The sequence below is a fragment of the Polyodon spathula genome, chromosome 7 (genome assembly GCF_017654505.1).
Source record: "Polyodon spathula isolate WHYD16114869_AA chromosome 7, ASM1765450v1, whole genome shotgun sequence".
NCBI classification, from domain to species: domain Eukaryota; kingdom Metazoa; phylum Chordata; class Actinopteri; order Acipenseriformes; family Polyodontidae; genus Polyodon; species Polyodon spathula.
The window spans coordinates 5,670,260-5,692,781 of record NC_054540.1 but is presented as its reverse complement, the minus strand read 5'-3'; the positions used below and the strand labels follow the sequence as shown (position 1 = coordinate 5,692,781).

Genomic DNA, 22,522 nt, shown 5'->3' with positions numbered 1-22,522 from the left:
TCACGGGTGTGTAAAATAGATGTTCACAGGTGGTTATTATAGTTGATGCTGGTGATAGAGGTGAAGGGCTGTGTTCGGTGTTCTGTGTTCCGTGCTGTGATGTTTCTTTATTTTTTTGAGTTTTTGTCAAACCTTTTGTTTTGGCCAGTGTGGTTTTGTTATTGTTTTGTCCATTTTGTTTCTGTGTATTTGGTTAATTAAAGAACACATTTGTGTATTTAACCATACAGCTTTCTGTGTCTGAGTCTCTGTCCCTGCCTAAACCACCTCGGCTAGGAGGCAGGTAGATTGAAGGGAATTTATTTCTAAATTAGTTACAGGTCCAGCTTGCCACAGAAACCATTAAGCTTTTAAAATCTATGCTCAGACTAATAGCACATAAAAGAAAGTGAATTCCACACTGATTGTGCATTTGGCATTGCACGCTACTAACAGTTATAATGAATATAACCTTTTGTATTTGGCAAGTTTCACTGATGTGTGATTTACCTGAAGCTACCTGCATGTGGCTAAGACACCCCATGCCATTCAGGGAATTATGAAATGTTGTAGGGTAAAGCAAGAATATGGTTCTCCTTATTATCAAAGCAGACCCATGCTGAGCTGATCTGTTACAAACAACACAACAGCTGGCATTATACCTTTTGTTCCCTGGGGAAAAAAAACATCTTTCTTAGACCTGTGCTATTGACACCTCAGGGTGTAATATCTAAGGCTTTAAAAAAAAAAAAAGCCTATCTTACCCCTTGTCAGCATTTATTTATTTATTTAAAATTGTATTATCTGGAAAAGTCACACAAGCTACAAACAGCTAATTGACAAAGGCATCCCAAGACAAATCTCACATTGTTTTTGCAATATAATTTTGGGTTTTGACACTGACTTAGAGAGAGAGCCCACTTATCTTGCTGAAACACCACAGTATACATTTGCAGTACCATTATTCTGACCCCACCAGATATTTTATATTGTAGCATGCCAGCAGAATGGCACCTACAACAAAGGATGTAAAACAAAGCTTGCCCGCCACACTGTGTTCAGGCTGATTGGCCTGGCCAGTAGCCATTGTTATTAGCATGACAGCTGCATTGACAGCACTTAGAGAAAAGCCCTGCATGCAAAGCTGATATCGGAGGTAATTCAATACAGAGAACGATTAGAAGGTAACGTTGCTCAAAACCACATTCACCCCAAGATGAAAGTAACATTACTCAAATCCACATTCACCCCAAGATGAAGGTAACATTACTCAAATCCACATTCACCCCAAGATGAAGGTAACATTACTCAAAACCACATTCACCCCAAGATGAAGGTAACATTACTCAAAACCACATTCACCCCAAGATGAAGGTAACATTACTCAAAACCACATTCACCCCAAGATGAAGGTAACATTACTCAAAACCACATTCACCCCAAGATGTTCCTCCAGTCCTGTGTTAGGTGACCCTGCTAGCTAGCTATTACGCTCCCGGGCCCCCAATAACACTTTTATAGGTAAATGAATTACAACACTTTGGCCCCAAATGCATTTCTACCACATATAGATGCATTACTACATGCTAATCTACACCAGAACCACAGCGCTAAATGCTGCCACCTGCTGGCAGACCCCTGGGTGGTCACAATATCACTGATTAACAAAAAAAAAAAATGTTTTTGTTCCTGGGTAGTAAGTGTTATTTCCTAATTGCTTATGCCTCAAAAGTATAGAAAATGGCTATTATTCCCCACAGACTTTGCTTTTGTGACCAGGACAGTGATATTTCAAAATATCACTATTTCCAATGGGAAAATGGGCAAATGTGTGTCTTTTTGTTCACATAAAGTCAGAAAAAAACAACATATGAATCCAAGTTAACATGTATTTATATTAAAGTAACACAATGATGACTACAAAAGATTTAGAAGTGAGAAGGTTTTTGAGATTTACAATTATACTGTATTTACCATTTGGCCAGTATAACTACTCACTTCTAAATCTTTTGTAGTCATCTTTGTATTACTTTAGTAGAAGGCAGGAACTGGCAGCAGTGAATGCAGGTACCATACACAAAACAATGTAAGGAAGTAGACAAGCTGAACAGAACACTCACCAGCACCATTGTTTTGTTTTCAAATCTAGAGTGTGCTCGTTTGCTTTAAAGTTTTGGGGCAAACCCTCACATGAAAAGGTTTTATTCTATTTGTTCAATAATTTGTGTATTGTCACTAGGTGGCAGCAAATCTCACATAGAGTTCATTGTACTAACCTAGGCAAGAGCTACACAGTGCATAACTGAATAATACATATAATTTATTTCTATAGTTAATAAAAAAAAAAAAAAAAAAAAAAACACACATTATAATACTTGTAGGAGAAATACAATTTGAATGAAGTTGAAGTTCATTTAATATTGAGAAACCCAAAGGGCAAAATGAACATAGATTGAATTTGAATAATTTACTACCTACAGTAGTCTAATACAGTGTGACTAGGGTGGACTGAGGTACAAAGAGTTCAAGTGACCTTCCCATGATGGGTTTGAATTCTTAATCATTGTTTTAACCGCTGGCTCAGGGTCACACAGAATAGGGCTTCATGAATATTTTCTGAAATCAATTGTCAGAAATGATCCAGTGAAAAAAAAACAACTTGAAGATCAGAATGCTAAACTCGGTTGTTCATATTTTAACCTAAATCTTAACCATGTTGTGTGTAAAGAATTGATGACTACACAGGGATGTACTTGGTATTTAAAACTTATAAAGCTATTGTTCTAGGAGAACCAAAACCTGTACATCCACACTGTCTTCATGTATTTGCAATTCCAAATACATGTATTCACATCATCACACAGCTTGTTAAATTACTCAAAATACACAACATATGGCAGCTTTTGGCATTGGGCTCCAAAACAAATCTGTGTTTGAGTCAGGTCAGTCAGCAGCATTCATTTCGATGACAGCTGTTTGTTACTCTCTGTTTGTTGTGCAACGATGTAATGAATGACCCCTACTGGCCGAATAGGCACATTGTATCTGTGTATAAAAGACAATACTACAAACCCACCTGGGGGGAGATTCCCCTTTAGCAAAACTGCGGCGTGTCTGCCTTTAGTGCCAAGAGTCAGCGGTTCAAATCCAGACAATAAAAATATAATAAATAAATAAATAAAACCTTACAACAGTACAAGTGATACAGTGAGTTGCAGCTCACTGTATCAAATTATCAACCATTCTAAGAAGTCAAGCAAGCTGTGAAAAAAGCAAGGGCATCATAATCTTCAGAGCCTAATGGAGTTCCATACAAAGTGTACAAGAGTGCTTCTGGAGTTCTACAAATCCTGTGGAAATTGATGAAAGTGGCATGGGGAAAAACAGGTTGTACCAAGAGCATGGCGCCGAGCAGGTGGAGTCTTTATACCAAAAGAAAAGGATTCTACAAGCATTGATCAATTTTGTCCTATTTCCCTATTAAACACAGAAGGCAAGATTTTCTTCAGCATTATTGCTCAGAGATTGTCAACCTACCTATTAAAGAACTGCTTCAATGACACTTCAGTACAAAAAGCAGGCATTCCAGGTTTTCCAGGATGCTTAGAACACATCAGCATAATCTGGCAACAAATGCAATCAGCAAAAAAGGAGAGGAAGGAGCTCCATGTGACATTCCTGGATTTGGCTAATGCATATGGTTCAGTGCCACATGAACTTCTTTGGGCAGCATTTGATTTTTTCAGCGTACCGATGACAATAACAAATTTAGTGAAAGCCTACTTTGGAGATTTGCAATTTAGTTTTTCAACTTCAGAATTCAGCACTACATGGCAATGCCTAGAAGTTTGAATAATGGCAGGATGTACCAATTCTCCACTGGCTTTTACCATGGCAATGGAAGTAATTATTAGGGCATCAAAATGGGTAGTGGGAGGAGAGCGCTTGGCTTCTGGAATGCGACTACCACCAATTCGAGCATACATGGATGACATGACAACAATGACTACAACAGTAGCCTGCACTAAATGATTATTGGGCAAATTAACCAATAACATTAAAGACCCCAGAGATTTCAGCCTTTTTTATTCCCCTCTGAATGGAAAGATCAGTTTCACTCATATTTTATTTGTAGGAGTCCACGAGGTCAACCAGTCTTGCATGTTAAGGTTACAGTGCACTCTTTGAGAATATGAATGCCTTGGTTCCATGTGCCACTGAGATTGGGTTGATCAGATCAATATGGGGCCAGTCAGACTGCCATCAGCCGTGAAGAATTCAATTAAATAAAAGTTCACGTAACAGTATTGTGATCACCTCTGAAGAGCATTGCTGTGTGCATTGATCATCTCTGAAGAGCACTGCTGTGTGCATTGATCATCTCTGAAGAGCATTGCTGTGTGCATTGATCATCTCTGAAGAGCATTGCTGTGTGCATTGATCATCTCTGAAGAGCATTGCTGTGTGCATTGATCACCTCTGAAGAGCACTGCTGTGTGCATTGATCACCTCTGAAGAGCACTGCTGTGTGCATTGATCACCTCTGAAGAGCATTGCTGTGTGCATTGATCATCTCTGAAGAGCATTGCTGTGTGCATTGATCACCTCTGAAGAGCATTGCTGTGTGCATTGATCACCTCTGAAGAGCACTGCTGTGTGCATTGATCATCTCTGAAGAGCATTGCTGTGTGCATTGATCACCTCTGAAGAGCATTGCTGTGTGCATTGATCATCTCTGAAGAGCACTGCTGTGTGCATTGATCATCTCTGAAGAGCACTGCTGTGTGCATTGATCATCTCTGAAGAGCATTGCTGTGTGCAATAATCACCTCTGAAGAGCATTGCTGTGTGCATTGACCACCCCTGGACAGCATTGCTGTGTGTTCTGACCACCTCTGAAGAGCATTGCTGTGTGCACTAATCACCTCTGAAGTTGACACTCCTGATGAATGTCGTCAACCTCTATGGTCAGCTCCTGCACAGAATGGAATTGTGTTATTTTCTTTATCGTCTTTTGTTACATCTTCATCCAAGCTACATATAGAAGACAACTGAGGCATTTGTTTCAATAAATAATGACTTTTAATGGCAAAGTAATAATTTAGACAGATACAGTGTGCACATCTGCTAAAAATATAGGGCAACCGGTTTACAAGCTAGAGGTATAGCTTAAAAAAAAAAAGAATAGGAATACATCATCCAGTTTACTCTGGTGACGTCAAATACTATTTATCAGGGCTTTATAAAGACTACAAAATTCTTCAGATGACTGAAATCACTGTTTCTGTCTATTTACATGGTATGTTACATACAAATGTACAAAATATAAAACATTTAAAGACAAATGTTTCACGACAAACTTTTTCAAAGTAGGAAACTCTATGCACTCACTGAGATGTATTGGTTGAAGTACCCACGATGGCCTAAACAGGTTGGTTTGAATGGTTCACACGACTGATCATTAAGATGTTGAGAGAAGGCAAGCCAGCAGGCTCTTCAATAACGCTGTTTCGCCTTATTGTTTTATTTTTTTTTTGTTTTAAACATGGTGGAAAAAAGTAGCCAATTACTGTTAGCTCTTACAATGTGTGACATATGTATTCTGTAGGTCTGCCGGCTGAATTAAAAAAAGGACTATCCTGAGGGATTCTGTTAGTTTTTTTGCAATCTTGTATTTATTTGTTTTGCCCAGCAGCAGCAGCATCATGTTTTTATAAATGGCCAGTGGTTGGCTGAGATAGTTGTTAGCACCTGTGTTTCACAAGTCCTAGTTAATGCACTCAACCTAGGCAGCTCTACAGGATACCACTGCCAATAAATGAACCCCTACCTCTGTTAAGAAATATAGGTTTGTAATTGCAGGGAATTGTCACTATATTAGAAAATATGCTAAACATTGCACACAGAAGCGAATATAAGATTCAGTAGAATATTGGAGTAGACTATAGCATAGACCGCTAATGTGTGTGTCTAATAAATCAATAGAAGACAACCACCTTTAAAAATAATCCACAGAAAGAGGCTGGGATTATCACCATGAACTGCAACTGCTGGCCAAAAAGTGTTCTTATAAATTCAATATGCACCCAGATGAATTTAGCTCAGTAAACCCTTACAAGTGAACAGAATGATTTGAGTAGCTTTCTTTGGAAGATTTCACTTGTAATAGGGTCTGCTGCATAGCTCTCTGTGGGTTAGGGTTAGGCTCGCCTGGAGGCCAAGGTTCATATTTCGAACAGGCTCAGTATTTGTTTTGCTTGCTTTTGTCATTGAATTGTTTTTCTCTTGGCTATTTCATTGTTTAGATTTTTTTGCTTCATTTCAACAGAGGTATTAAAAAACATGCTTGGCTTCCTTAACAGTGTATACATTTTTGTTTCAACGTAACATTATCAAACTGGCACATGCTTCTATATATTGCGAAGCCCCTGCATAGGCAAGACAACCAATCGTTACAGGACACCGCACACCTGTTGTACTAGCTTTTAGGTTTGCATTTTTCTTTAGAATCTTTTTTTTTTTTTTTTTTGCAAAGTACAATAAATCTCAGCAAGTTAAGCATAAGTTGACACCAATAGGGCAGAATGCATCGTTGTTTCACTGTGCAAGACTTCTTATTTACACCCCACCCCAATAAACTGTGCAAAACCAACCCGCATTTATATATTTATTTTCAAAACTAAAATGCAATAAACCTTCCACTCCTTCTTCTACATTGCTTCATTCGATTTGTAAAAGTAAAATTTTCATGTACATATAGAAAAATCAAAACAACATGCTCTGGAGCTATAAAATCAAACTTGTGCTCATGCTGATTCAAGTGCTCCCAGCTCAGCTGGGCAAAAAAAAAAAAATCAAAACACCCCTCCCTTCAAATGCTTGTTTTTAAAAGAAATCTTAACGTTTTAGTTATAGCCTATTTCAGATTCTAAAGTAAAAGAAACACATAAGAAAAAAAAAACACGTAGCATAAAACATGTAGCAGTAGATGTAAATTCTGGTAAAGTGTTGCTTCCAAAACTAGGCAGCCAACCCTATTCGCAAGGGTTGAAAAACCTTAATAACTACTCTCTCTTTTTACCTTTTTGTTCCTCCTTAAAAAACATGAGCTGAATATGAAGTTATTCTTCTGTGACACACACTATATATATATATATATATATATATATATATATATATATATATATATATATATATAAATATATTTTCATGACATAAGGTTTTTCCTAAAAAGAATAGTGGACACCATCTGTGTTGAAACATAAACCACAAGTTCTTAGAAATTTGCTAGGAACTTTAAGGCAGTGAGAAAGCACCATTATCAAACTTCTTCCCTTCTTGCTTAGGTTTTTAAATAATAATAATAATAATAATAATAATAATAATAATAATAATAATAATAATAATAATAATAATAATAAAGTGAATGCTGAACTGCAGCCTTTCACAGCTTTCTATTGGTATAATGCTATAAATCTGTCAAGGTTGGGTGGATGAAATGCATACCACGTGTGTCATAAATTATCAAAAGAAAAAAGAAAGAAAGAACAATGTCTGTTGGTAAACTACGCAGCAACTGTGGGTGTATACATCACTGTGCACTTGACAGCTCTAATAAGGTACGATTGGCACTTGTCCAGTGTTTCACAGTAGTGGTTGTTTGGGTTTGCACAATGCCGCTTGTGCTTGTCATGAACAGGTTGCATGGATCTCTGAATGGGCGGTGGTGTAAACCAAAGACTGGTATAGTCATGTGACCAGCACCATGTGGCACAACTGAGGTCCGGATTGGATGAGAACAGCGCAGGCTGTTCAGGTTAGACTGCACTCAAGAAAATAAACAGAGCGCCCTGTAAACGTTAGCAGTCAATAACAAACAACAGGAAATTCTAAAAGAAAAACTAATTCCAGTTTGTTCTTTTGTTTTTTTTAAACTGTATGTGCAGCCGTTTTTAAGTGCCCTTCATTTGGGCTTTTTTTCCAGTAGACAAATGGAAGTCTGTCATTCCATTATTACGGAAATACCTTGAATTCAGTGTGAGCTTTCAAATCTACTCCTCTTCTCTGATAAAAGCTCATGCCTACCTGCAACACCCAATTCCCGTTTCAAGTTTCTGGGGTGTTGCTTTTACTTGCACTGGCAGTGGAACAGGTTTTTTGTTTTTCTCTACGAACTCCTCAACCCCATTACTTCTCGCTTTTCCTATAGAGTAGACTCCAGCGACGAGTCCAGTATGTCATCGTGGTGGCCAGTGCTGTCACTGTCACAGCTCTGTGCACTTGAATAATTGGCAGCCTCTTGCAGTCTCATTAACATGTTCATCTGGAAAAAAATATATATAAAAATGGGCCACTGTATAATAAGCAAACAAAAAAATGTAATCAACAACTTGTGCAAGCTTCATTTCCCTTTACTGTTCTTTTGAATTTAAGATGAACCCATTCCAGAAGAGAGCTATATATAATTGCACAACTATATATATATATATATATATATATATATATAATATCTATATATATATATTAATATATATATATTATATATATATAATGAACGTGTAACTATTTTTTTATGTGCTTCATTTTTCTTTCAACGCCCTTGCTGTTACCAATGGGATCATAATGCATTATGGTTGAGGAGTTTTTCAATCTCACATAATGAGTACACAGTCATGAGAGAAAGCGGTCCAATAGAGAAAGGTGATTTTGTCTTGTCAACAACAAAAAAAATGTTTAGCAGCAAACTTTTTAAAATGAAAGCTAATCTAGTGATAGAAATAAATGGCTGCTTTTTGTCACAAGAAAACACCATAGGAAAAAAACAAACACATCCAGCCTGTTTGTTGTGGACATGCAACTAGCCAACCCTGTTGAGAAGTTTTTGCAATGCAAGGAGGTATCTACTAAGCGCTGCAACCCTTGGCTTGGCCTGTTGGTCTTACCAGTGGATCGCCCTCTGTGTCACTTTGTGAAACCTGCTTGGAGGAGCCTCCCTCTTTGGCTGAGGTGTACCCTTCATATCCCACATCTTCGGGCCGGAGCTGAAGAAGTGCCTGCCAGTCGTGCTGCAGGGATGCGGAGCTCCATGGATAGGTATCAATGACCCATTTTGAAGGGTCTTCCCATGCAGCTCTTTTACCATACAGCTGAAAAAGAGGAGGATGAGAAGTAATGGGGTGGTTGCAACTTTTTATTTAACATCAGCATGTGCAAGTAAACACAAATGAAATAAAAAAGATACGTTTGAAATGTACAGCTTTGGCCAAAAGTTTTGCATCACCCAGAATTTTAGGATTGAGATATCATTTAAAAAAAAAAAAAAAGTATATGAACATAATTGAGATATTTTATTTAACATTATGTAATCAAATAAACTACAAAATGATATTGTAAAAGTTTACCGGGAGCCTGTACAGTAGTACAGTATTTCATGTTAGATTTAAAAAAATGTTATTTATTAATTTTTTTGTCAGTTTTGTGTTAAGTACATGGAAAACTACAAAGCAGCATGTATTTCAATATGTTAACATAACATTATTCAGCAGGTTTCTTTCAACTTTTTGAAGCAAAATTAGTTAATTCTATAGGGTGATACAAAACTTCAGGCCACAGCAGTACACAGTGAAGTACTTTCTCTGTCCTCTTACCTGAAGCCCCTCTCTCACAGCCTCCAGCAGGTACGGTACCAGGGAATAGTTCCATAGGTCTGTGAACCACACTCTGCAGCCATCTGCATCCATAGGACAAGACAGGAAGAGTCTGGGACCTAGAGGGAAAAAGCATTAGAAGACAAGGGGGAACAAGGGCACCTCCAGTTTTAACCACTTAAGGTAAACAAGGAATTAAGCAGTTGTTGTTCCAACGATTTCTTCTTAAAATAAATTTGAGAGTGACTCAAGTATCGCAAGGAAAGTGACAATTTGGATGACCAGATCCAACCTCTCAGTACATTTTAAACCCTGGTTTGTGCACCTCCTCGCTGCAAAAATAATAATGTTAGCATTATTTTTATTTGTGGGACACATGTCCCTTGTACCTTGAAGGGTTAACTTCTCCCCTTATTCTTGTGCAATTCATTTTATATACTCTGAAGGTTCAGCTACAGCACTTGCTGTGTCAACACACATGCTGTGCCCATCCTACATTACTGAAACTACAAGCCATGATTACTACCTGCAGACTATCAGGGAGGAGGTGATTGCTCTAAAGTACCGGAATTTTAGAGAAGTAATAATAGATTACCATACATGAGAAGCTGAACCAAACACAAATGGGGTTAGTGAAACTGCTGACGCTGACAATAAAAAACCTTAGACATGGTCTTATTACAAAGAGCAGTGACATGATCAGAGGGGATAAATCCCACCACTCCCGATATAATTCAATCTTTCAGGGCTTTCTTAGCTCAAATGTATTATAAAAAACTGCATTCTGGCCTGTCGTGTTTTTTTTTAACGGTTCCTCATTTGAACGGCTTACCGATGGTGACATCGGAGGAACTATGAGCCTCGAGGAAGGTGTTGAGGTGCTGCCAAGTTTTGGGGATCCAGTCAATGATCTTGATGAGATCATTGTTCCTCATGTTCTTGTCGATCTCTGTCTCAATGAGTTTTCTCCTGAGGTATCGGCCCAGGAACCCCTTTACTGGTTCTGTATGATTGGTACACAACACCCACCTGCAAACCAGATTGAGTCATTACCACCTGTTAGCAAAATCCACAAGAGTCATTAAAAACAAGAGCACAAAAAAACAAAACAATAGTCCCCGGTAGTCAGGCTTGATTTTCTAACGTGAACACATGTTTTAAATCGATAACATCAACTGAGAAACAACTGACATTAACTACATTCTGATTTTACTGCATGATCATCACTCCAGGTACTGCAGGGTTTCTTAAGTGAACCAGATGGGTTCAGAAGTGAGATGAGGGGCTGGGGAGTATGAGAGTGGTGAAGGCTCAGTGAAGCACAAGTCATGGATTCCACTCATATGAGATAAATCCTGAAGGCTAAATCTGTGTCATTAATAGAGCTTGAATAAAGCAATCAACAAACTGACAGGCAGACACAGAAATGTGGAAAATATAATCCTTGTGTGAGAAAATGTGACTTTGATGATGAAAGCTTGTTTTATGAGCCTGACAAATGATAAATCGAAGAGACATAGCGCCTCTTTGCAAACAATTATGACCCAGTTTACATGAAGTTGTGGTGGAGCTCAAGGTTTGGTGATGGAGACATAGAACATTACAAGCCTTTGTCAACAACTGCGACTCAGTTTACCTGAAGTTGTGGTGGAGCTCAAGGTTTGGTGATGAAGAGACAGCCTGGTTCATGGTTCCAATAACATAAGGACTGTAACAAAAACAAACCACCAAATAAAATGCATAAATAAGGTAAGAATACAAATATATTAGACATTAGCATGTTACATTACTTTATTGCTCATTTTTTACACAATAACGCAGATAAAAGATCTCTTGTTGAAATGTTTGTTTGTTTAATTTTATTTATTCTCTCTGTCAATACTGCAGTGGGGCATATTTAAAGAGTCAATTCCTATTTTCTGAAAATGGTAAAACATCTCATTTTATAAAACTAGAACAAAACAATATGGGTTACACACACTGTGTATAGTATTCTTACGGGCTCTTCCTTTTCGGTTTTTATTTTTGATCACTTGATGTCCTTGTTTTTGAGCCAGATCCGGAAAAGTGTTGATTGTGAAACAAGTTCACTTTAGTTTTTTCTCCTGTAACTTGATTGTGACTGTGTTTCTGTTTCAATGATAATGTAAAAGGCAGCTCCTTATTTTTAATTAAAAACGAACGCAAATATTGAGTGAAGTTAAATTGATTTAATTAAATCACAATGAAGAGGAAACTATTCCTCTTACAACAAGTCATTAAGATGTTCAATCCAGGAAAAGCAATTTAACTGAATTAAAAACAAGGAGCTGCCTTTTTCTTTTTTGAGATTATCAATGAAACAGAATCAATGTCTGAATCAAGTTACGGGAGAACAAACTAAAGTGATCTTGTTTCACAATCAACACTTTTGAAAGAGTTTAATTAAGAAACCAATTTCGTTTAATATAACTTTAAAAGGGACATCACGTGACCAAAAATAAAAGCCAAAAACTAAGAGCCCTAAGTATTCTATATATTATACTACAGTGTTTTTGATAAGGCACTATACACAAGGAAAGCAATCCAAGGTTGCTGAGTCATGTGACTTATACACAGGGTGCACGTTATCCTCTATAAAGTACTGTAAAAAAGTCCTACTCTCAAGTTCATTAAATTCGGCTGATGACATAAGGAGTGCTTACACGAAGGCTTTGTGTTGCAGAATCACACAATACTTACCATTTATGGTATTTACAGTTCAGGAATCCATTAAAGATGTCATTAAGAGAACCAATATGGTGGAGGTTATCAAGTATAACCACTACTGGAAGATCAGCTTCATTTCCCTCAGAGTTGCATTGATCTGCAAGATTTGATAAGTACTGCCTCAACTCCTTAAAACAAGAAAAAACAAACACATATTAGAAACAGCTAGCCCTGCTGATGACATCATTATCAAATCAAATCAAAATGTGTTCATAAAGCTCCTTTCATGGCAAGCCATCCAAAGGCGCTTTTAACAAGAAAAAGGACATTCGGAAGAACATTTAGTACAATAAAAACCAATATAAACAATAAAAACAGCAAGAGATTCACAATATTTTAAAATGAAAGCAAATAAAAGTAACATATGAGGAACTCAAACTGAATAAACATTAATAAAACTACATAAACAAGATATATAATAAAGATATAAAAGCCTTATTATAAAAGTATGTTTTCACTTTTTTTGTGCATGGTAGAGCATTCCAGAGTTCAGGTAGATTCGGAGTGGCCGGCCAGGGCCATACGGGACTAAAAGATCCTTCAAATAGGCAGGAGCAAAACGGCGATAAGAAGAACCTTAAAGTCAATCCTGGACAGCACTGGGAGCCAGTGGAGGGCTGCTAACACTGGGGTAAATGTGCTCGCTTTTTTTTTTTTTTTTTTTTTTTTTTTTTTTTTAACATCCATACCATTCTGAAAAATTCAGTTTGTTAACAATTTATTTGTATTATTATTCAAATAGACTACATACATGTTATATCTATAGAGACAAAAAACGCTGACCTTCAAAATTACTTTAAAACACTTTTTAAAATCTCACTTGTATTTAGATTGTTTTTTTTTCTTTTCTTGTCTTTGTAAGCTGCAGTGGAATGCATTGCATGAAGGGCACTATATATCTGTAATTTGTATTGCATTTTGGTTATATCACATTAAACACTCTACCTTTATTGATTGTGCTGACGTTGCCAGCTTTAGGCTGGTGTTAAGATCCATCACTGGTCATGACATTCTTGTTTCCTATATAAGCCTAAGAAATGGTCCCCTCCATTACTTTTCTCTCACCTTGCTAGATTTTTGGTCCACATTAAAGCTTGCTATATTTCCTTCTCTGCTTTCCCTCCCTGATTTGCACACTACGTATTCTGCAAGCTTGTTGGCCAGGAAGGTTTTGCCGGTTCCACTGGGTCCAGACAGGATTATTCTTCTGTGTTCTATTAACAGGTTAAGGTATCGCTGTGAAATAGTTTTGGGGATTAGTGTGTCAAACACCAAACTGTCAATACTGTTCTCTTTAACACCTACAATAAGAAAAACAAAAAGACACAAAGAGATTATATTTCACCAGGTGGTATAGCAGCAACTATGATAGTGGCATATGCTAAAATAATATCCTTCTGATTTACTTGACTTGGAAATCTACTCTCTGTTGAAACCTGTGTGGAAAGCAAATGTTTTATACTGCCTTGGGAATATACTGTGCTCAGAATATGTATAATGAATCAATCGAGGTCTAAAATGTAGGTTAAAACCAGTTTTCACTCCACAGAATGTAAGGGCCCATTCACAAAACTTTAAGGTCTGTTTTTGGAAAAGTGTTAATAAACATTCTCTAAGCTTCTAACCCTTTCTAAAGTTGTAAAATCCAGTTAATTAATTGCAAACTAACTGAATTATAAAAAATGTGCTGTAAAAATAACCCTTAACAAAACATTCCTTAAAACAGTCTTGGGAGTAAACTCTTTCCAGGGAACAGTACAAAACCAGCTTGAGGTGGCAAAGAATAATCTGTCTACTGGCAGCGCTAGCTGTCTGGGCAAAGACCCAGCAGTGAGACTGGCAGCTGTATGTGTATCTGATAAGGTGGAAGGGTAATGGTGCTGAAACCTGATAGAAATAAGTGCCACAGTAATTGCTAGTTGATCCCATTATGACATGAATAATGGCTAACAGCTACACAGCATTACAATCTACTGACTGCGTAAAAACTCAATTAATTAGAGCCAAGTCCTCTCACATTGCATTGACGGGGCTCGTATAAATCAGGGCTCTGTCTTGTTCTCATGGAGGGTGCTTGTGGGCAGCATTCTGTGTTTGGGTTTATGCAGTTGAAACACTCCAAGCTTAATCTTTGTGTTTCTTTACACTCACAGAAGTGACATGAGAGTTAGGTGTCTTTTGGTATTCACACCCCATGCACAAATACCTGTTTTAAGACCTATTTTATCATCACATTGAAATCTGATTGATTGAAAATATTGAAACTGGTTTTCTTCTTTTTCAGTGATCCACCTTGGTTTGCAAAACCAGGTCCTTTATTTGGATAATCAAAGCAATTCCATATTATTAATATGCTGTCCAGTTTTACAAGACATATGAAACCACAGCACTTCCATCCACCAATCAGGAAGCTCCATTGCAGGGCATTAGCACACAGGTAGATGACCATGAACAATTCAGATAAAATGTTTATATTTAAAGTAATGAAACGGTAGGAAAGAAAAACATTGAAAAGGTGGATACATATCTAAAATGATCTATATAACAGTCAAGGCACAGTTTACCGGTTTTACAATTATACCCTGTTCATAGGACATTATCTTGGCAGTTGAACTTGTCTGTATGATAGTACCCTTGTCCTTGCTTGGGCTCTTACCTCCCAGACACGTTCAATTGCTTAATTAAAACTAAAACTAAAGGGATCAATTAGCTGCTAGGAAACGGACAGGCATCAGTGAGTCAAATGGTATCGTTTTCATAGCGTCTACATATGAAAAAAAAACAGGCTTGAAATATACAAATTTAATACGTGCAGAATAGGCTCATACCTTTGAGGTTCACAGCAATCACATTATTGACACCAACCAAGTATCCACATGGCAGCAATTCAGGGATTTCTACATTGTGGGCTCTGACAATATCCCCTATTCTGTAGCTCTCAATGCTGTCTGAGTTCAGGCCCAGGGTTGTTAGAGGATCCACACGCAAAATGTATTCCTATTCGACAAAGCAAACAAGTAGACCAGGGTTACAAGAATTGTAATAATTGCATTGGTTCTAGAAGATAATAAATGAGGGGCATATTAAACCCTTTTATTACAGTAATCATTCCATGTTTTGTTTTAGTATTAGTGAAAATAATTTTTAGCCAATTCTATTTTTTTTCTTTTCAATTTTTGAAAATATTTATACACATCTCTGATGGAAGGCTGGTGAAAAAGGAAAAAAAATCAAGTTCTTTCTTTCTTTCTTTCTTTCTTTCTTTCTTTCTTTCTTTCTTTCTTTCTTTCTTTCTTTCTTTCAGTCAGTTATGGGGGCAGGTGAGACTTTTAGAGGATGTTGACCATTGTGACCAAGAAGTGGAACTCCAAAAGTTGATATAATATGTGATCTTCAACAATCTTAACTACAGATGCTTAGAGGACTCATACTTCAAAATGGTAAAATTTGATCAACATAAAAAAGTTACATTTTTAAAGTTAAAAGGAGTCCCTTCAGGTACCTTGAATAATCGTCGGATGACTCCATCAAGTACATCCCATTTGGTCTTCCCACTGACACCTATCGACCCAATGAGATACTCCTGACACTTGACATCCTGCTAGCAGAAGAAAAAAGTTATTTATTCAAAAATAAAATACATAAAATAAATACAAATAAAAAGAGCTGAAGAAATTTATTTTGTAAACCAACACTAGGAGTTCCTAGTCCCAGAACAGTACTTGATCTCTTCCATTCATGCTAATTCTTGCATGAACTACATTCACACTGCTGTCAAATCTGATGCAGCTGAACCGAGCAGACAGCACATTTCACAAGTCATTTATTTAAACAGGATCATGAGCTGACAGTCAGTGGTTGAAGGAGAGCCCACAGCTACTCTATTCCCATCTGACCTTATACTAGAGGCGCTGCTGCCTGCTGATCGCCTAATTAATGGAAAACGGAGATGGACATCTGGAATGGTTTTATTGTTTCTATTTTTAAAAGTTGTTGACATGGACTGGCTCTTTACCTTTGTGTTATTTGAACCTTTATGGATTGTAACGACAATCCTCACGCTACGGCCTTCTTTGCGCATCGTTCCTTCATATCCATCATCCAGCAGAACATCTGCAAAATAAACAGATTGGCCTCCACAACTTTAAACGCTCAGTCATGCACTCTGAGGCAAAACTAGAAGATGTTAAGCTGAAGGAATTAGCAGACACCTTTCTTTAAGTTAGTAGTATTAGTGTACAGGAATACTTTATATTACAGTATTATGTTCTGCTGGAGGTATGATAGGTATTTCACCTATATGGCATTACTGAATTAAAGCTTTTGCTTAAGCCCATCATTATTTAAACTAATATCTGAATGCCAGACTTTAACTGGTAAATATTGGAATGGCAAACAGTCCAAGCAGCTATGGGTCTACCTCTGCAGATTGTACCGTTGATAGGCATGATATCCCACACATTGCATGCAGGCAGTGAGCAAGCTGTATTGGCTAGATCATGAGTTGGGAGTTTTTAACCAAGGACTGGTGATGTGGCCACTTTCTTAGGAACATTAATGTGTCACATTGTTTAGTGTTGCTCAACCGTCCAAGGTAACTGACGACCTGCGCTACGTTTGACTTACCCGACATGATGTTGTCTGTGACATTGAGGTTGTTGAGAGACAGTCCCAAAGATAGTCGGGAGGAAGACGAGGAGGAGGTGCTTGACGTTTCTGAGGGGGGGCGTCCAGTCTTTGACCTGGTGGCCGCAGGGGTTGGGCTTCCACTCAGCTTCAGCCTGTCATTCTCAGCTTTCAGTAGTTCAATTTCATTCTGAGGAAAGTCAGGCTTATTATCAGTTTGTGTTCTACAATGTCTATACATGAGTCAAAGCTAGTTGTCATAATGGGAGTATATGAGAGGGTACTGCAGACAACTATAAAAACCACTTGGATTTTAATATACCCTACTAGCACGGCTTCATAGGACTTCAGGGGTAAGCTCAGCTGTGGTAAACTACAGTGATGAAGCTAGAAAACTGGATCAAGGAAAGACAAGCAACTGGTGGATAAGGCCAGTCTGAACCTTGAAAGGAAAAAAAAAGTTCAAGCATTGAAAAAAGTCCAGAGCACCAAACTAGATTTTTTAATATGATTTGTATTCATAACTTAATTTAAATATCTACATTTATCCAACATTGACCTTTAAATCTGTCTGTTTTTCTCCCCCAGATGGGATCTTCTTGACACTAACGGTCCCTGACAGCTAAGTAAGCAAAGCTCTGGGTTTTCTGTTAAATCCTCGACGGTGCCAAGAGATTACTGTTCTTGTGCAGTTCAAATGAATAGACAGGCTCAACAGAGCCTAGCACTAGCTAGCTATGACCTCTCTGTCACCTCTGCCTCATATCACAAAGCATTTGCTTATTTCTGCAGAATCCCTGCACACTGCTTTAGATCCGTATTTAGGTACTACAGGAGTTGCTTGTCACATTGTCTTTCAAAATCGAATTTCCACCCTATTTACCTTTGTGATAGTGCCAACTCACCCTTTTAACCGCTGATAAGTCTTTTGAGTAATGACACTTTTACTGTCATGCTGTTAGAATACAATCACCCCCACCCCCCATCCCCCACCCAAGCAAACCCCAATATAGTCTCCATTTACTGCTTGACAACCTGAATGTGGGAACATTTGAGAAACAACTTGAATCATTTCTTCCTTGCAATTAATTTTGTTATATATATACACATACACACACACACACACACACACACACACACACACAGAAATAGAGCAGTAGGGGGATAGATAGATACATAAACAGTTACCTATAATTATTTAGTTATTTAATTTATTTGGTAGGTGCCTGTTTTACAAGTCAGTTGAGTGCAGGAATGCAATGCTAAAGCAAGCCAGCTTCACTTCAAGCCTTGTCAAAAGGTAATAATTTCTGATCTTTGGGTCACTGGCAGGAGATGAGCCTCGTGTGGTGATTGAACCCAGACAGACCTGCATTCTGTTCATGGCCTCCCGGATCTGGTCGAGGTGGTGTGCTGAGCTCAGAGCCTCTAGGCGGATGTCAGTCAGCTTAAGCTCCTTCTCTCGAAGCTCGTTCTTCAGCTGCAGAATGATCTCAGCCTCGGCCTCTGTGCACTCACACAGCCTGTGGCAGACATACCCAGTTCAAAATAAGAAATTACACAAGATACAATTCCTTCACAGAACCATCAGGGTGAGTTTACACTACAGTTGAAGATGCATTAAAATAGCACACCACAAAACAATACAAGGAATACTAGTAACATACATACATCCCCTAGCAAGAACATAAATAACACACACACAAACACACACACTTCAGGTGTCAGTATCATGAAAAAGTCGGTCACCAGGATGGCGAATGCCATCTCATAACAAATGCCCATGCATAGCTTTTATTATGTAAATGTTAATTTTTAAAATCAATCCTTTTCAGGCCTCAGTCTGCAACTTAACTGGTTTTATTTCATTCATATACATATTTACCAGCAACATACATTTTATATATATATATATATATATATATATATATATATATATATATATATATATATATATACACACACACACACACACACACACACACACACACACACACACACACACACACGGTGGCTTGCAAAAGTATTCAGACCCCTGACCAATTCTCACATATTACTGAAATACAAATGGTACATTGAAATTTTGTTCTGTTCGATATTTTATTTTAAAACACTTGAGAAGCATCCCCACAGCATAATGCTGCCACCACCATACTTCACTGTAGGGATGGTGTGTCTTGAGGCATGGGCAGTGTTAGGTTTGCGCCACACATAGCGCTTTGAGTTTTTGCCAAAAAGCTCTATCTTGGTCTCATCTGACCAGAAAACCTTTTCCCACATCGCAGCTGGGTCACGCTTATGCTTTCTGGCAAACTCCAGACGTGCTTTCAGATGGTACTTTTTGAGTAACGTCTTCTTTCTTGCCACCCTCCCATACAGGCCAGTGTTATGTAGTTGATATGGTTGACTTGTGCACCATTACTCCACTCCCAGCCACTGAACTCTGTAGCTCCTTCAAAGTGATTTTTGGCCTCTCTGTGGCTTCTCTCACAAGTCTCCTTCTTGTTTGAGCACTGAGTTTTAAGGGACGGCCTTTTCTTGGCAGTGCCTGTGTGGTGTGATGCAGCTTCCACTTCCTGATTATTGATCCAACTGTGCTCACTGGGATATCCAAACACTTGGATATTATTTTGTACCCTTTCCCTAATCTTTGCATTTGTATTACTTTATCTCTAACTTCTGTAGAATGCTCTTTGGTCTTCATTTTCCTTCAGATTCCCAGTCTTACCAATGATCCTTCAACAGTGTGGTTTTTATCCAGAAAATGTGACAGCAACTTTATTGGTTCACAGGTGGAGGCCAATGGTAAGGTAATTGTGTCCTCATTAGGGCAATTTCTTTCATCAGTGCAAACTGGGAGCTTCCACAGCATAGGGGTTGAATACTTATGCAAGCAAGATATTTTAGTTTTTTATTTTTCTTAAAAATATTTCCCAACATAAAACCAATGTCACCTTACAATAATTGATTCTGAGTTTCAGTGTTTAAAAATAAAATATCAAACAGAACGAAATTTCAATGTACCATTTGTAATTCGGTAATATCAGAGAATTGGTCAGGGTTCTGAATATTTTTGCAAGCCACTGTATATTCAGAAATACCCTAGATTTGTGACCAACATTATCAGGCTGTTTTTGTGTTTTCAAAGGGTTAAATAAAAAGGTCAAACACATAGGCACTCCACACAAAAATGCTAGGGCATGCAACTCCCTGTGCTTTACCGAGATCTGTGCTTGTAGCTCACATGGCCATTTTGCCTTTTCTTTGGTATCCAAATTAAAGAGGATTTAACACAATCACACGCACTATAGACAGAGAAACAGACATGGGGGAGATGACAGCTTCAAAAGGAAGAAATTAATAATTTAATACAAATTGAAAAAAGAAGAAAAGGTTCATATAGAAAAACAGACACGTGTATTTTTTGGGGAGAAGGAACTCCTATACTTTTGAAATAATGGGTCAATAAAAATTATTTAGGCTGTTGTTAAAGAAGACAACAACATTCTAGAACAATTTAATAATACTTAAGTTGATTTACATAACTTATGTGTTTAAGCTTTGTGAATAGGGTCCATTGCATAGAATACTGTAGTAGGGTAGGCTACTTTAAAAAGGCTACTTTATTTAAAAAGAACACAAAACTGTGACAAACTAATGAGCAAATAATTTGTTCAAATCCCAAGGACCAATGTAAACTCTGCAATAAATACACCTGCAAACTTCCCTTTTTACTATATGTAATTGTAATCCTTTTTTATTTATAATAATCTTTCAAGGAAAGTATATTTAAATTGGGAAATTCGAGTCACAGATATTAACCATCAGTAAAAAAAAAAAAAGAAAAACATTTTTTAAAATGTAAAAAATGAATTGGATCAGGTGGGAAATGGAGATGTTATATATTGCAGTGTTAGGTGATGGCATTTGCATGACACATGAATTAGCCTTAGTCACCTATCAGAAACTTACTCAGATGCAGACTGGGATGTTTTCATTGACGGGCCCTGCTTTGAGCTATGGAGCAGCTTGGGCGACGACGGAAGTGAGTGGTCAGTGAGCTCTTCAATGTCTGAATGTGGAGAAGGGGGCTTTGCAGATTTCTTTTTACCAAAAGCCTGTTTGAACGAGCTCCTCAGCTGAAAGAGAAACCCGTATTTCAGTCAGTTGGCCACGTGCTCATTCGTTAATGTTAACAAAGCAAGTGCTTCTTTGAGGGTTAGTTCATTTGAAGTTGCCATTCAACATTCAGCCTCAGGTCAGTAAAAGGGAAGCAAAGTTTAAAAAATGAAACCGTGCATCTCAGATGATGAGCTGCAGAGTTTTGATAGAGTGCTTTTAATCAGCAACATTGCAACATTATGTATGAAGTTGTTTTTACAATACCTGTAGATTTAATGCTTTGTTTGCAGGTTTTAAACTGTAAAAACACGCCTCAAATCTTACGCTTTTATAAATGTATCATCTCGTTTCTATACAATGCAAAACGTTGTGTTGGGGGTTAATTGGATGTCTTTATTAAAATATATCAATTTTTTTTACATAAACTTAAAAAGTACAGGGAAAAAATATTTGCATTCTTTTTTCATATAAACACATTCATTTTTTTTCTAGTTCTCTTAAATGGTGTCGAACTGAAAGCAATGGAGACTGAAGTTCATCTATAGCACCTGCATGTTCTTCAGCCCTGACTGTGTTAATGTTGTTCAGCACTGGGAGTGGGTTCAGTTACCATGGCTTTGATCTCTCTGAGACTGCCAGTTAGTTTCAAATGGGATGGTGGTTTTATGATGCGGACCCCTGTCCACTTCGAACAGGGCTGAGCCCACCGCAACTCATTTCACACAGGCCAACCACCACCAGTTCAAAATGACTTTCAAACACTACTGACCTGGGCTGGAATGGAATCTGCGACCTAGAGGTAAAACACACTCACTATTACAAATCCTGTCTACACATATGATCCCAAATGAAAGCAATAAACAGCAGGGGTCTACAGGATTGGGAAATGGAGTCAAATGACAAACAGGCAAGGAATTTGATGGGAACACATTGAAAGTTTCCCATTTCTGAATCCAAATCTTGCACACCCTTAAAATCCAGTAAGGTCACCTAATGAATGCAGATATCGCATGTCATACGCACATTATATTAAACATAGAATCATATTAAATCGTTGGGGCAGGTGTAGGGTGTATGGGAGGTATTGAAGGGTATAGGACTAATCACTATGCAACCCTTCAATACTTTATAACTTCCAGGATTACAAATGTATCACTAGGAATGTGCTACCATTATAATCAAAATGAATCAACCTAATCAACACGAACGCCATTGCCAATGACAGCTATACTATTTAAAAGAGTTGTGCATCTTTATACAGTACAATTATGAATTAATTTGTAATCACTAAACAGTGACAATGTCGTGCGTGTTTGTCATTGATGGACATTAAAATTAAGCGGAAGCCATTTCTTTTAGGTAAAGGGAGACAGAAATCAGTAACCTGTTTAGAAAATAAG

The 22,522-nt window shown here is 37.7% G+C and overlaps 1 protein-coding gene across 7 annotated transcripts in view; it reads right to left on the bottom strand.

The window, feature by feature from the left end:
* Positions 1 to 7,213: 7,213 nt before the first annotated feature.
* The window catches only part of LOC121318047 (neuron navigator 3-like), a 159,222-nt gene continuing 143,913 nt past the window's right edge, over positions 7,214 to 22,522 (bottom strand). For 3 of the 7 annotated variants that reach the window (XM_041254274.1, XM_041254276.1, XM_041254278.1), the window contains 14 exons: positions 21,892 to 21,915; positions 20,973 to 21,139; positions 18,370 to 18,523; positions 17,001 to 17,190; positions 16,390 to 16,487; positions 15,877 to 15,975; positions 15,203 to 15,371; positions 13,440 to 13,675; positions 12,348 to 12,502; positions 11,263 to 11,334; positions 10,459 to 10,655; positions 9,627 to 9,745; positions 8,922 to 9,125; positions 7,214 to 8,302 (listed from right to left, as the gene is read on the bottom strand). In XM_041254274.1, the coding sequence (XP_041110208.1) occupies positions 8,183 to 8,302; positions 8,922 to 9,125; positions 9,627 to 9,745; positions 10,459 to 10,655; positions 11,263 to 11,334; positions 12,348 to 12,502; positions 13,440 to 13,675; positions 15,203 to 15,371; positions 15,877 to 15,975; positions 16,390 to 16,487; positions 17,001 to 17,190; positions 18,370 to 18,523; positions 20,973 to 21,139; positions 21,892 to 21,915 (2,004 nt within the window). In that variant the 3' untranslated portion in view covers positions 7,214 to 8,182. The remainder of the gene's footprint in view (positions 8,303 to 8,921; positions 9,126 to 9,626; positions 9,746 to 10,458; positions 10,656 to 11,262; positions 11,335 to 12,347; positions 12,503 to 13,439; positions 13,676 to 15,202; positions 15,372 to 15,876; positions 15,976 to 16,389; positions 16,488 to 17,000; positions 17,191 to 18,369; positions 18,524 to 20,972; positions 21,140 to 21,891; positions 21,916 to 22,522) is intronic. The other 4 variants (XM_041254277.1, XM_041254279.1, XM_041254275.1 and 1 more) reach the window with 3 other exon arrangements.